At 41.2% G+C, this 16295-nt stretch overlaps 1 protein-coding gene across 1 annotated transcript; it reads left to right on the top strand.

Annotated features, from left to right (window-relative positions):
* The first annotated feature begins 449 nt into the window (after nucleotides 1-449).
* dselb (dermatan sulfate epimerase like b) lies at nucleotides 450-9615 on the top strand. The gene has a single exon (XM_004551930.3). The coding sequence runs from the start codon at nucleotides 1458-1460 to the stop codon at nucleotides 5112-5114; it is 3657 nt and encodes a 1218-aa protein (XP_004551987.1). The 5' UTR covers nucleotides 450-1457; the 3' UTR covers nucleotides 5115-9615.
* Nucleotides 9616-16295: the final 6680 nt, after the last annotated feature.

Here is a 16295-nt window from a genome sequence, read left to right on the forward strand (position 1 = left end):
TGCACATTCATTCACCCAATGTATATATATATATATATATATATATATATATATATATGTGTGTGTGTTCTTCCTCTACCCCCCCCCCCCCCCCCCCCCCCCCCATTTTTGCACATGTCGAGGAGCGTGTCAGACTACATTTCACTGTGTGTTATACTTGTATAACTATGCATGTGACAAATAATAAACCTTGAACCTTGAACCTTAAATGACACAATAAAAGAGTCGTGCAGATCACATTAAAGAGATACTAAAACGTGTTTTATCACCTGCTGCTGCCCTAATGTTAGGTAGAAACTTAACATCGCTCAGGAATACGAAAATAAATAATAATGGAGTGAATATTAAGCCTCCCCACACTCTGTGAGAGATGAGATCGGGCTTCTGAAGTCACGGCTCCCTCTACAGTTTGTACAGTGGAAATTTTTCCATCCAGTGCAGGAAAACAATCAAACTGACTGTGCTGAACAGTCGGGAGGACACAACGGAGACGCGTCCGGGGATACACACATAATACACAGGCTCAGTTGTGTGCGTCTCAAACGCCAGCGGGAACACCAATATTCCCACAGATACGGCAGATTTCCACGTGGATTTTTTTTCCATTCGGCGGGCTGATTCGCTGTTTTCTGCGGACAATCGGGGGAAAATGTCTCATTCTTTGAATACTTGAGGAGTGACGACAACTTTCCTCCTTTCGGACTTCACCCGCACTAATAGCAGAAGATAAAGCGCGAGGAGAGGAGAGGACTGCTTTTCAACAATGCAAACAGATCAATTACCCGATCAGGATTTGCAAAATTAAGGATTTGGCGTCTCTGCAGCGGAGGTACCAAGCAATGTTTGCAGCGGAGATGCGTTGTTTGCTGAGGTTTATGTCCGTGGATGTTGCGGCTCGGTCGGGCTGCACACGGAGCCTTTGGGTGGCTGTGATTGGACCGGACACAGACTGGGGCTGACTGATGTTTGTCCGAGAGGAAATGTTTTGGGGAGGAGATCAATATGAGTTACTGGCAAAGGGGGAGACGCCAGTCGTCGCGAGTGCCCATATTACTATGAAGACGAACGGCACCATGCAGGCATAAGGATTTTTTTCTTGTATTTTAATTCAAAAACATAGGAAAAAGATCTTCTTACCATCAGAGATTTATTTATATTTATTTATGATGTGTTTTGCTGCCTTTGCAAACTGTTGCAAACATTGTTGCACTTGGATTTGGATAGTGCTTGCTTCTGCACGAAAGTTTTTTTTAATCCTTGTTCTTGACTATCATGCCCAGGAATTTGATATTGCATCATATTATCTTTTAAAATAAAAACGCCATGGACTTGTGCATCCCTAATATTTAAACGTAATCTGGACTTTCACTCTGAAAACTTATTTTTTCCGGGACATTGCAACACTTTTACTGAAGAAAACTGTCAGCTAATTACTTTTTAAAATCCTGTAGTGTAAAATGTGCTCGCAAACACCTGGAAAAATGGCTGGCAGCTGGGTTGTATATTCAGCTTTTTTACTACCATTGTTCGCAGTGGGCACAGCTTTCTCGGGGGTCTTCAACACCACAGACAGAGACGTTTTCACAGATGACTTGCTGCAGGTCAAGCTCACACAAGACAGAGCGAGTGAGCACTGGAAGCTCCAGTCTGCTGACTCCCATCCCAACCTATATTTTAACCAAGTGGATGTGTTACACTTGAGGCAAAGGTCCTCTACCACCCACAGTCACATATTTAAAGTCATCAGAGCTGCTGTGCTCACTATGTTGTCTAATGTTCCCTTTTACTTGCCCCCTGTGAAACATGAGGAGTTTACAAGCAAGTGGAATGAGATTTATGGGAACAACCTGCCTCCCCTGGCTCTCTACTGCCTGTTGTGCCCAGAGGATTCTGCTGCTCTGCAGTTTCTTATCAAGTTTATGGATAGGATGGCCGAATATTCAGACTGGAAGGTGACCAGTGCACCGAACGATGAGGTGCCCATGGCGCACTCTCTCACTGGGTTTGCTACTGCTTATGACTTTATTTACTCCTACCTGGATCAGCGTAGAAAGGATTTATACCTCAAGAAAATTCGCGCTGAGACGGTGGAGCTGTATGAGCTCTCTAAGTACAGAGGATGGGGCAAACAGTATCTCCAAAATCATCAAACCACCAACATATTAGCCATCCTGACAGGTGCAATAGTGGTGGGGTCACATGACGACCCAGAGTCAATGATCTGGAAGCAAGTGGCAGTTAACTATATGGAGAAAACAATGTTTCTTTTGAATCACGTTGTTGATGGCTCCCTGGATGAGGGAGTAGCCTACGGAAGCTACACAGCCAAGTCTATCACCCAGTATGTGTTCTTAGCTCAGCGTCATTTCAACATAGACAACATGCAGAACAACTGGCTGCGGGGCCACTTTTGGTTTTATTATGCCACGCTGTTGCCGGGCTTTCAGAGAACAGTCGGCATTGCGGATTCAAACTACAACTGGTTTTATGGTCCAGAGAGCCAGCTTGTTTTCCTCGACACGTTCATCATGAAGAATGGAACGGGCAACTGGCTGGCTCAACAGATTCGAAAGCATCGGCCGAAGGACGGCCCCATGGGGCAGTCATCTGCCCAGCGCTGGGCTACACTTCACACAGAATACATCTGGTACAACTCCCACCTCACGCCGCAGCCTCCCCACGATTTTGGCAAAGCTAAAATGCATATTTTCTCAAACTGGGGTGTGGTTACATACGGAGCTGGGCTTCCCAATGGCCAGAGTAATACTTTTGTCTCCTTTAAGTCTGGCAGCCTGGGTGGCCGTGCAGTCTATGACATTGTCCATGACAAGCCTTACTCCTGGGTGGATGGCTGGAACAGCTTTAACCCTGGTCATGAGCACCCAGACCAGAACTCTTTTACTTTTGCTCCTAATGGGCAAGTATTTGTGTCTGAAGCACTTTATGGTCCAAAGTACAGCTACCTTAACAATGTTTTAGTGTTCAGTCCATCTCCTACCAGCCAGTGTAACAATCCATGGGAGGGTCAGTTGGGGGAGTGCGCTAAGTGGCTGCGCTGGACCGATGAAGGGGTGGGTGACGCTAGAGGTGAGGTGATTGCCGCTTTGTCACACAAGGATACGATGTTTGTGAGTGGGGAAGCCGTGCTGGCTTATTCACCTGCCATGAGACTAAAGAGTGTATTCAGAGCTTTGGTTCTGCTCAACTCGCAGACTTTGCTAGTCCTTGACCATGTAGAAAAATGGGGTGATTCACCTATAAAGTCACTCAGTGCTTTTTTCCACAATCTCGACATTGACTTTAAATACGTTCCTTTCAGATTCATGGACAGATATAACGGCGCGATGATGGATGTGTGGGATGCTCATTATAAAATGTTCTGGTTTGACACTCAGGGCCACAGCCCTGAAACACGGATACAGGAAGCAGAGCAGGCGGCTGAGTTTAAAAAGAGGTGGACGCAGTATATAAACGTTACTTTCCAAATGACAGGCCCGGTCAGCAGAGTGGCTTACGTGCTGCACGGACCGTATGTCAAAGTGTCCAACTGTAGATTTATAGATAACAGCAAAAATGGAGTGAGGCTTTCTTTAATCATTAATAACACAGAGAAGATTGTGTCCATTGCTACAAACTATAAAGACATTGGGGCAAGGTTGAGTTATTTGGGATTTGGAGGTCACAGTAAAGTTGAGGATAGATATCAAATCACCCGATACGGCCTTGGGACACAAATCCTCCCTAAACAAATCAGCAGTGATAATCAGCTGTTTGACTTTGGTTTCACAGTCAATGTAATAGCGGGGGTCGTTCTCTGTGTGGCTATAGGATTTTTGACCATGCAGAGAAAGTTTTATGTTTGCTTCAGCAGGCTGATGCGTTACGCACTCCTCACCGTGCTCATTCTGTGGATAGCCGAGCTGCTGTTTGTCTCTAACAGCTGCGATCAGCTTCTCTGTGGGGTAAAATGGAAAGGTGCGGGTGCCAAAAGCGAAGTAAACAAACAAATAAGATTGTACGAGCAGCACCGGCTCCCCCTTCCCACTGTTGTCATAACGACCCTTCCCGGATCGGGATCGGAAATACTCAAGCACCTTTTTTACAATAGCTCAGACTTTGTTTATATAAGGGTCCCCACCGAGCATGTGGACATTCCTGAGACTGAGTTTGAGTTTGACACCCTGGTCGATGCCTGTGAATGGTCAAGGTCAGACGCCGTGAACGCACGGTTTAAGATTATCCAGGGCTGGCTGCATTCGCTAGTGCATAACACAAAGCTGCACTTGCAAAATATTCAGCTCGTAGAGGGCAGCAGGGTCAAGCAGACCCAGAGAGTCAGCGTCCCCAGGGACAGAAAGAAAAGATCCAGGAAGAGAGAACCAGCATCTGACCTGAAGGGCAAACTGAGGGCTAGTCTGGACAGAGATGCAGAGTATGTAAGGGAAATGAGAAGGCATGTTGCAGAGTACCCTAACGCCCGGGTGGTAATCAACATGCAGAGTGGAAGCTGGACACTCAAACTACCTTTCATTCAGGAGGTAGTGGGACTTTCCTTGAGGACAATATACTTGGTGAGAGACCCGAGAGCATGGATTTATCTCATGGTTTATAACAGCAAACCCAGCCTATACTCCCTTAAAAACATCCCACAGCACCTTTCCTTGATATTCAAGGAGGATGCTGTCAGGGATGGGTGCTCAGCTGTTGCGCCAGAGTTTAAAATGATCCAGAGGCTACTGTCCCGTTATGAGACAAATCCTGTTTTGATTCTGGCTCATTTGTGGCTGGCACACACCGCAGCCGCTCTGAGGGTCAGCGAGAGCCTTCCCGAGGAGTCCTTTCTCCGAGTGAGGTTTGAGGATGTGGTCAACTTCCCCCAGGAGACGGCAGAGACAATACACACATTTCTGGGGGTGCCTGTGTCACCCACAGCCCTCAATCAACTCATATTCACCACCTCTACGAACCTGTACAATCTAATGTATGAAGGAGACATCTCACCAGCCAACATTAACATATGGAGACAGAAAATGTCTCGAAAGGACGTTCGACTGATAGAGGATGTGTGTGGAAGTGTGATGAAGAGGCTGGGTTACACTAGGTTCACCAGTTAACCGCTGCTGGTCAGCTGATATTGAGCTGTCTTTGTTTACTGTAGCTGCCAGTCACAGCCAGCTCTGTAATGTATTCTTTTTTCTTTTTCTTTTTGCACTGAGCTGAAAAAAAAAAACAATGTTAAAAGTTGAAGAAAAACTGTGCTGTCTCTCCGTCTGTCTTCAAGCTTTCTCCCTCAGTTGTATTTGTTTGGGTGTGTGTACAGTATTGTATCGACTACAGCGACAGATGTTTGTGAGGGAGGAATACTTTGCATTGGAACAGGTGGAAGGGAGCTCATTTTATTGTTCTTCTCCCTCTAAGCAGCCCTCTACAGTTACTTGTAGCGCTCTTTTTATCGACTGAAACTTTAGACCTGTCTTGTCTTACATACTGATGAATATCACTGAATTCCAACATAAATTTTATGATACTACCCAACAACCGTGGTGTGAGGAAAAAATGCTTTGTGCAAAATTCAAAGCTTGGTTATTTGATTTTTTTTCTTTTTTTGGGAAGTGGCAGTACATTTATTGGTTTGGAACAGATATGTTATGAAGCTCATTAATAAGTTTTGAAGTTGTAGGAGACAGCTAATTTGGGCTGTCATTTTCCTGTCTGAACTGTTGAATGCTGTTTCCCTTTAAAACTGTATAAAAAATGCTGCATTGTAAGGGGTTGAAAATGGAGAACAAGAAGATGACTGGTGTTTTTTTTTAAACTCAAGTGATAGATTGTATTTTTGTTGTACGAAGGATTTTAGTTAGAAACTCAAAGATGTCACAGCAGTTTAGCACTTTCACAAAATCTGATTGTATGTGGGATTCAGTGCATTTTCCAGGGCTAACTTTACTGTATCCGCTTAATTATTATGGAAGCATAAAATCTCTGAAGATATATAAAATATGTGTAGAAGAAAGAAAGTAAAGTATTTATGAGTTCTAAAGATATATATCCCAAAGGATCAGGAATGAATACCATTATTGTAACTCCCTTTAGCATTTATTGAATTAGATCTGAGGGATGTGCTTAATAGGGATCAAACTGGTAAAAAAAAAGAAACTGTCAGCCTTGACACATTTCTAGTCAAAGCAATTTCCAAAGCACCCCCCTCAGCTAGTTATATTAATCTGCAAGATGCCATAGCAGAGGCTTACTGTGTTTTATTGCTGTGATATATTCACTATAAAGGCCTGAAGGAAAAGCAAACAACACGTGTTTCTATTTCCAGTTGCAGTCACTCAGATAGCCAATCATATTTTAGGTTTTTGTCTTTAAAGAGTCCAGTGAGCCTTGCACTGAACACAGATGAATATGAAGTATAGGTAAAAAAAAAAAAAATCAGAGACCATTTTTACTCTGTGATGTTATGCTCCTTGGCCTGGGTAAAAAAAAAAATGCTACTCAGTAACCTTTGATGCTGTCTTGCTTAGACATTTCTGTACTGTAAATGGATCACATGTAACATGCAGATGGTGCACTCGTTTCTAAACTCGCCATCGCATCTGTACACAGAATACTCAGTGTTCATTTGGAAATATCCATCTTTCCTTGGCTAGAAGCAGTCCTGTTTGTTTTTTTCTCTATGAACACTGAAACCCTTGACTGGCTGGAAAACCCGTTTGATGTTCGTGGTCTTTGAATGTGTAGACTTGGCAGACATGCTTTCACTTTGGTGTTGCAATCCTGTTACCAACTCTGTTTTGTATTTGCTTGTGGGGATATGGTTCCTTGCTTCTGTGGCCTTGAATTACAATCATTTCTTTTTTGACAGTTTTTCTGGATCTGGAGCAGAAAGAGAAATTAATGTAACGAAAAGAATAAATTCATAAATATATTGACAACCAGTCTTTGTTTAGGTGTAGTGTATTATTTTCCACAATGGCATAGGCCATGTGATTATAAGGCGTTTGTCCTCATTAGCTGCTTTTATACTCATGTTAAACTAGCTATTATCCTTCGCTACAAAAGACAGAACATAAATTTTAATTTGTACGTGCTCTCTTTCCGTATGATTACGGCTAACCTGCTAGTAATGTGTCTGTTTACGCAGACGCTTGTGCTGCCACATTTTTGCACTAGCACAATCTCCAATTTATTAGACACGGATGACAGAAGCCTGATTGCTTATATGGGTGATGTGCATGACAAGGAGGAACCAACAATTAAAAACATGTCAGGAAGTTCTAATGCCATGCTCTGACTGAAACTCCCTTAACAGGAGCAGGCTTCGAAAGAGCACATGCTGTGTCTTATGTCTCAGAATGGTGAGTCAGTCATTTCATTACTCATTTGTTCTTGATCCCTCCTGTAACACTCTAATGCTTGGCAGGGTCCTCTGTGCCTAATGCTTCCACGCAGAGGCACATTATTCACAGAAAAACCTCAGGCAAATGCTTTGGAAGGTTTCTACAAGTCTGGACCTGCAGTCTCTGCTTGTAAACTAGTTCCATTCGTTCTGAATGCAGGAGTAATCTTCCCCCTGTATGCATACGTGCTTAATAATTATTCAGGCTTCACAGAGAGCTGGGACATAACTAATAACTTCATTTCTTTTTTTAACCAGACAATTACTGGTGTCATTTAAAGAGAAGACAAGAGAATGATGCAAAACTAAACTCTACCTCTCTGACAAAAACAATGATTAAACCCAAATTTATAGAAATGATTATAAACCTTTGCAGCATAAACTATGTTTTTCCTCCGTTTGCTTTCCTTGGAATAATAGTATTTTTACAGAGCCTGTATACTGCTCAATTTTTGTGTTTATTTTTATTAACTTATGCATTACTCCAGAAAATAAGTCTTAATATTTATTAATATGTACAGTTAGTAACTACTAAATGTAATCAATTGGAACTGAACTGATAGCAACTGCAGAATTGATGACTATTAGAAAATCATCTTTCAATTAAAAGGGCCAATACCCAAATGTGGCCACACTCTTACTTACTTCTAACCAGAAAGTGATCCAAATATATCAGTTTCACTACTTTGCTGACAGGATGGAATAGGAACCTCCTAATGTCACTGGCAAAAGGCTTTCAATTCTTGGTCCCCTCATACTAATAATGTCCTTTTGAGTGAGTATTGTAAAGGCATGTGGTTCAAGGACCCTCAAGGTTTAGACTGATAAAGATGAAATACCCAGTAAATATTCAAAGCTCATTGAAAACCCGAATGAGTCGAATCCACCAGGAGTATGAGGGAGTGGAACGTAGAAAAGCTTGCTTTTATTCTTGTGGGACAAATCTAGAAGTTATTATACCAAAGGTGGATTTAAGAAAACAACAACAAAAAGACAAAAAAGCATCTATAACACTTTCCCTCCAAGCTGGTTTATGGAAATAAAATAAAAAAAAAAAATAGTCACAGCCTTCCTGTGAAGAGACAAAATCCCCAAGATCAATAACAACAACTAATAAACTCATGCGATGAAGGAGGAATATGGTTTCCAGATATTCATAGCAAGTCATTCTAAGATTGGACAATCTACCTAAAATAACGATTTAAAAGAATAAAAATACCCCTGTTAGGCTTTTAGTGGAGAATTTATATTATTATGCAAATTATGGACCAATTCTTTGATCAATGCAGGTGGTGAAACCCACAAAAACAGTGATTGGCAGCAGTAGAATATAGACCACAGTCACATCAAATGAGATTCAAAACATACAGTATTATATAGTGCAGGATTTATATTTTCATCTAATGGAAATCTGTTATGACGCCCAAACTTTTTAAGGGCATAGACATATGAAACAAGAAGAAGATAAACTAATCAGAGCTGTGGAGTGCAGTTTCAGCAATGTGTGGGTTGCTGTGATCTCCTAACTGACAGCATGTTCCAGACTAAATTACAATGTGGACTTGAGTTGCTTAAAGAGATGAACACAAGATAATGGATTGCTGCATGCAAAAATAGCACAAAAATATAAAAGTGCTCTGGATGCAGAATATTGGAGATGATGTTAAAACATGAGGCCTGCACCCAACATCCAAATCCAGGTTGTTGGATGCAGAGAGGGGGGTACGCTGCTGTGCTTGATGTTGTACTATCTTTTTGTTAAGCAGTTTTAGTTGGGTATCACTGGAAGCTAGTCGTGTATTCTTTATACATCGTAAAAAGCATGCTGAAACAATTTCAGATTGGATAACTGCTTTCTGTGAAACAGGCTGCCCTAATTCTTCCAGATGTGGATGAACCTGATGAGCCTAATGGAGACTGGAACTTTATTAGATTTTGTCTTGAGAAAGCTTCAAAAAGATTCTGTATTATTCAATCTCTGTCTCTATTCTGGTGTCTTATTGTAAAGCTTTTTTATATCTGTAGAGGGAATGCAGATTATCATCACAGGTTATCTTTGGACTTTTAACATAATGGCACAGAACATTAAGGAACCCTGCTTCTGCCTCGTATAGCTCGCACATCAAATGTAAGTCTGTATAGATAATCTCCACCAATTAAATTTAATGGAATCTTACAGACAGGATAAAAATAAAGTGATATGTCAGAGTGTTCTTCCATAGAATTCATTTCTCATCTGAAAATAACACTGCAAACGCCTGCTGCTCGGAAAGACAAATACGCTTTATGAAAATCTTTTGATGTCTGATCACAAGAAGCAGATGATTTGCAGAACTAATTTAAGCTAGAAGGTTGCCTCCTAGATTATCTTTGATGTCTGATAACCAATACATAATCATTGCATGAAATAAGGTTTTATGGAGAAAATGATGAAAAGCTGCATTATAATCTAATTCCATGCACCGAGTTTGGTTAAGTGATCAAGCATCTTTCTCACACTATTAGGTGCATGGAGGTTATCCAGATAGAAAAGGAGACTCAATTTCAGCTGAGTAGTCATACCCTCTCCTTTTCCGCCTTTATCTTTCGCTGCATCCAAATCCCAGGAGACCTTCTCCCTTGCCGGCAGCCATCGCTCCTGCCACTGCTCATTAATTAACCTTTGCTGCAGCCACCATCAGTCAGAGCAGCCTGATATTCTGGAGAAGAGTAATCATCGATACCATACAAGGCCTTTGTGCTGGGGAATTAGCTCGCTAATGGAGAGCAACACCATCATTGTTGAAAGTTTCAAAACTTCCATTTGAAAGTGATGTGTGATTTGTTGTGAGTGAGTCCTTCAGATGTCAGCAGATTGGCTCTGAATGGCTTCACTGATGGTGTGTAAGCAGCTGGCAAAGCCTCTCTCCTATATTTAGTCATTTTCAGTGCAGTAAACAACGCCTGTAAGGTCCTCAGATCCTACTGTTCAAATATACCTGCTGATGACACTGCTGTGTTTGGACACCGGGACGTGGAGATCCCAGGAATTGCTGTTAATAAGAGTTGACTTGCAAGGAAATATGGCGCCCTGTCAATTTGCAGCTGTTGGCAAGTAATTTCTGTAGTGAAAATGGGATCTTCTGTGCCAATAAAGCACAGCAGCCACTGCTAATGAAGCCCAGTCTGCTCTTATAGCGCAGGGAAATCAGACCAGATGAGGCGTTTTGAATTTCACTTCAGGCAAATCTCGATACTGAGATACTCTCACAGTTGTATATCAAAACACTCCTCGAGGCTTTGCACAGTCCTAGCTGTCATTCTTTAAAGTTTGGCGGATACATGAATACCAGCTGAGTTTTTCAAAATTAACTGCATAACAGGGACATTAATATAAATGCTATGTTCCCAGAGAATTTATGCACAGCGTTTTGGTGTCATTGGCTAATTTCAAATGTATGTTCTTCCATTTGTTTATTGTGCAAACATCATTTTCTTGAGCCTTACACTCCACTGGTGGGAGTTTTAAGCTGCTATGACCATTCCTTTGCCTGAAAGTCAAATGAAAGTCTGTGGAAATTGAATTTTTTCTGCTTAGCAATATGAGGCGACTGAAAACGATTCAAGACTTTGCTTTGAGAAGTTTCTGACTTTTCGACTTTGAAAGTGAGACCCCTCGAAATAAACCAATATTCTGTCAGCTTAACCTGTCTCTCTTGACATTTTAGTTAATCCCCACTCTTGTTCTGTATATTATGGACAGTTTGCAGGGTAGACACAGCTCTCTACCCCTAGGAAAATGAGCCACTCTAGTATCGCTTTGAGTAGAGCTCCTCTCTTTCTCCTATTTCAACGCCTGTGGTTTGCTAGCTGTGCAGAAATGAGCAGAATGATGCGTAAGCTGGAAAAGGAGATAAAAGGGGGGGCAGAAAAAACAAAATCGACTAAATGATTTAGCTGTGCTTTGACTAATGTAAGTTTACCAGTTCTGTTATGGAGAGGGTTAGCCACTGTTTTCATGTAATGAGCTCTGTCTGTCTATTAAAGCAAAGGGTGGCCAAGCTGCAGCATTTAAAGCCTGGTGTTATTCTGAGGTGTAGGATTGAATCCAGCTGGCCCGCTGACAGACAGACAGGGGAGAGGCCCTTTTCCTGGATGACACACTCAGTAGTCCTTCATTACTGGGACCGAGAAACCATAACCCGGCTGTCAAAGTGCTGCCGCGGCCACCGCTCTCCTGAACCATGTCTAGTCGAGGCATGTCTGCCAAGCGGATCATTTTCATGTTTTATGTGATGCACAAAAGAACTAATAGGGAAGATAGCAAAACAGACACAAATGCGTGGTTAAATATTTGTGGGGACATCCCATGCAGCCTTTTTGCATCAAGCATGAGTCATTGACCTCTAATTAGTGGGATTTATGTATTATGGAGCAATAACAGCGTCGGTGACATCGGTCATTGCATGCCTGGGAAATTAAAGCAGAGCAAAGGCTTGTTGCTAAGTCATTGGAAATGAAATAACTAATGCGGGACTTGTAGCCCATATCCTTACTTACATATTCTCATCTCACAGTCTTTTGATAGAACAGAAATGGAAAACTACTTCCCACAATAAAGAATTGACAGGAGACCCGATGGGGTAAGGAATTCATGCACTGTGAGCTTCAGAGATAAGCCAGTCATTATACTCCACACAGATTTTATATCATGCCCTTCCCATAACTATCCCACCCAGTGTGGCTATCTCTACATCTGGAATCAGTCCAACACCACAAACTTGAAATTAGTTTTTGTCCCCTTGTGGTGTCTCTCCTTTCTTTCCTTCAAAAAGAAACTTCTCTTTCAAGAGGGCCTTACATTTCCTTGCAATCACACTATTGGCAATGTACAGCTTCTGACAACATGTTTTATTTTTAAAAGAGACATCTTGACACTGACGGGCGGCAGAAGCCGAGAGACATTCGTCAGTTTCTTCTCGTCCCCCGCGATTTTTAGCTGCAGAGCAAGCCAGATGGTCAGATTCTCTGCTCATATGGTTATGTTCCTTAGAGATCACCATTTTTGGCCTGATTGGAAAAAAAACATATAAAAGTGGCGAGATGTTAAGAAATGATAACAGCTGAAGAAGGTCAGGACAGCAGTATCACTGCTTTGAAGAGAGTGTTTTTAAGGGGAAATGTGCCTCCTCCCTTACACAATTATTCACTGCAAAGCACAGTGACATTTTACTGTAAAAAAACTCCAATTCATATTTATCAGAGGTCGAAGAGACAAAAGAAAACAAATGAACAAGGTGCCATCTTTGCTGTTTTAAAATGCGGATGATTTGTAGGTTATAGTGCCTGTTAAAGTCTCATCTGTCTTCTGTCAGAGGATAGAAATACCACAAGACTGCAGGATGAACTCTTCTAACAACTGACGTTTTACTTTTTCAAATTTAAGAAGCCACTTACCTGTGCATACTAGAGCAGTGCAGCAGATAACTTCACATTACAGGGAAATTGTTCACAGATGGATACAAGTTCCCTAATTGGCACATAATCCCTATTAGCCGTTTGAAAACTCACAATGGTGGCAATTTTCAATATGGCTGTCAACAAAAGCACTGGACTATCGTTTGTTGTTCAGGCAAAGTGAACTGGACTTGCTTTTTTGAATTATATTAGTGTCATTATATTCATGTTCAAATATGCAAAAGTCAACGTTAGTATTTGCACACTATTTGTTTCAATCACACTTCTGGAGCCCTTACACGCTGCACTGGTTTTCCAATTCTCACCCATGGCTCCCAAAAAGCTTGTTTAGTGTGGTTTGTGACATAAGGAGGGGGTTGACTACTATTCAGAAGTTTGGTGGTTCAATCTTCATCTCTGTATGTTAAAGTGCCTTTGGGCAACATACTGAACCCTAAGTACCTCCAGATGTATCCTTCTGGGTTTGCAAGGGGCGGGGGGTGGATGCAACTAGCACTTTTAAGAGTGGTAGGCGAGAGTAAAACAGTGTTACCATGGACTAAACTAGGACAGGTTGTAATATACATATATACATAAGTTATATGACTTAGCCAATATAGCGAACTGCTGGGCAGCACAGCAAAAAGGTTTTAGGTCTGAATCAGTCCAAGTTATCAGGTTAACTAGTGATTCTAAAGTGGTTGTTGGTGTGAAAGGAAATAGTTACGTCTCCATGTGTTAGCCTGTTAATGACAATAACTGATGATAATAATTGAGCAGAGCCAAAGGTTAGGAAAAGGGAAATGGTTCTTCAAAATAAAGTTTTGCCTTACCGATACAGACAGGCACAGATTCTACTTTGATGTCAAGTGGTTTCAGTCTCCAGGTTGTGTCACATTTTTCACAGTTTGACCTATGGCTCGGAGAGTAGCTGGGTAGTGTTTAAAAATAAGTCACTTTCATGCAAACATTGGGGTGACAACACCAATATGCTAGCAACCAATATGCTAGCAATCAAAAATCATGAGGAGATTTTTGCCAACCAGTTGTGGAATACAAACATTTTCCAATGGTAGATCACTAGGGAAAAAAATGGGGGGGGGGGTCACAGTACCTTGGCCTGTGTGAATTTGGCTTTAGAAATAGTTTTCCCATCAACTGCCTTAGATACGAAAAAAAAGTACGTGTGTGAATGGGTAATTAAGGCATGAGTAGAAATCTTTACATAAGAACCAGTCCATTTAACTTTTACTTCTCCACAATAGTGAACAAGTTAATCACATGGTTAGCAGTCACATACAGTATCTCCAAAACCTCATAAAGGGCTCTTCATGCACTGATTATATGAAAGTTATTGAATTGAAAGGGAATAAATTAGCACTGAATGTTACATTTCCTAATCACTAAATCATCACTAAATGGTGAAAGGCACTATGGCACTATGCAGCTGCAATTCATATCACACGTTTGGAACAGCATGTAACACACATGTGATTGCGATTATCTTGTTTTCCTTCAGACAAAGAAGCTTTGAGGATTTTTTTTAATTTATAAATTTGAGTTACCTGTAGCCAAACGAATAAAAATAAAAAGTAAAACCTCAGCAATTTCCTAATGTTGTAAACCTGCTCAACATTTGGCAATAAACCCCTTTCTGATTCTGATTCTGATTCTGAAATGTATCCAGTTATTGTAGTTTTGTGGGAAAAATGCTTTTTCCTAAAATGGCCCAAAAGGAATGGGCAGCACGGTGGCACGGTGGTTAGCATTGTTGCCTCACAGCAAGAAGGTCCTGAGTTCCATTCCACCATCAGGCCGGGGTCTTTCTGTGTGGAGTTTGCATGTTCTCCCCGTGTTTGCGTGGGTTCTCTCCGGGTACTCCGGCTTCCTCCCACCGTCCAAAGACATGCAGCTTGTGGGGATAGGTTAATTGGATAATCCAAATTGCCACTAGGTGTGAATGGTTGTCTGTCCCTGTGTGTTAGCCCTGCGACAGACTGGCGACCTGTCCAGGGTGTACCTTGCCTCTCGCCCTATGACAGCTGGGATAGGCTCCAGCGCCCCCCGCGACCCTGAAAAGGATAAGCGAATGGATGGATGGATGAAAATTCAAGTGGGTAATGGGATTTTTCAAATGAATGGCTCTGGAGTGACACACATCTAAATTCTGGCACTTGTATCCACTTTTGTGAGATTGTTTCAGTTATCTAGTGCACTAAAGAGGATTCACCATCAGAGCCAAAGTAACCTGCTTAAGGGCAGAAGGGTGAAATTGCACTCCCGTTCCTCTTCTAGGGCCTCAGGGTCTGTATGGTCTTCAGCTTTCTGGCTTTTATGCTTTAATATTCTTAAAGCAAGGAAACTTTCTCTGTCACATTTTTATGGATCAGTATTCAGAGAGATTTTTCCATACATCCCCTATTTACATTGCCAAGCTTGGTAAGCTATAATCTAGATGAATAACAGTTGTTGTGTGCACCGTGGCTCTTTTTTGAAACACATAAACCCGATCAAATTGTTTTCAAATGCGAATCCTTATGTTAACCTGAAATGGCAGAAAATGCTACCACAAATGTTCAGTCTTTCCTCAGTCACTAACCATAAATTATTTACGATCAACTACAGATTTCAGACAATAAATAGTCTCCAACATGCTTTTGTTTCATATTTGTCAGTGTTCATTGGTTTCTAAACAGTGTATGTGGCATAATAATAATAATAATAATAATAATAGTAATAATAATAATAGTAATAATAATAGTAGTAATAATGATAATAATAATAATAATAATAGACTGTATATAAAAGGTGGGTATCACCACCGTGACCTTAGTTAATAGTTCGTCCTGTAATGAAACTCCAGTCACTGGACTGACTGCAAAAGTGAAGAAAAACTGCACGCTGATATGGTAGCAACATCTTAATCATAAGGTAGGTCCACCCTAAAGCTTGATCATGGTCTTTGACTCGAGCAGTCAATCTAACTTAAAAATCAGAGACCACATTGTGCTGAATACAACTTAAAACTAGCTACAGGGTTCTTAAAGCAATTGGGAACATGTTTACTGAGGTTACGCAGCAAGGGAGAAAGCTGAAAGCTGTTTTCCTGACTCATATCTTTTGCTTGCTAGTTATAATTAGCAGGTAAACACTGTGCAGTGTTAATGCAATCCACTTCTTCACAAAACACCCTCCATTTCTTTGGAATTTACAACATTTCCATCAAATAAACTAGATTTAAGATGTGACATTTTCCCCACACAAGAAATACAAAATTTATTTAATCTCCTTCTTAGTTTAAAGACTTGCTAGCGTGATCATAGTAAATTGCTTCTTGGAAGGCAAGTTTGATGCAAAGAAAATGGACTGCTTCCCAAATAGTGTAGATGTAAGTGCATTTCTGAAATACATCAACCCAAGAGACTGACTAGACTAGACAGATACTGCTAGCTAATGC

This window comes from Maylandia zebra, linkage group LG9 (assembly GCF_041146795.1).
Source record: "Maylandia zebra isolate NMK-2024a linkage group LG9, Mzebra_GT3a, whole genome shotgun sequence".
NCBI lineage: Eukaryota > Metazoa > Chordata > Actinopteri > Cichliformes > Cichlidae > Maylandia > Maylandia zebra.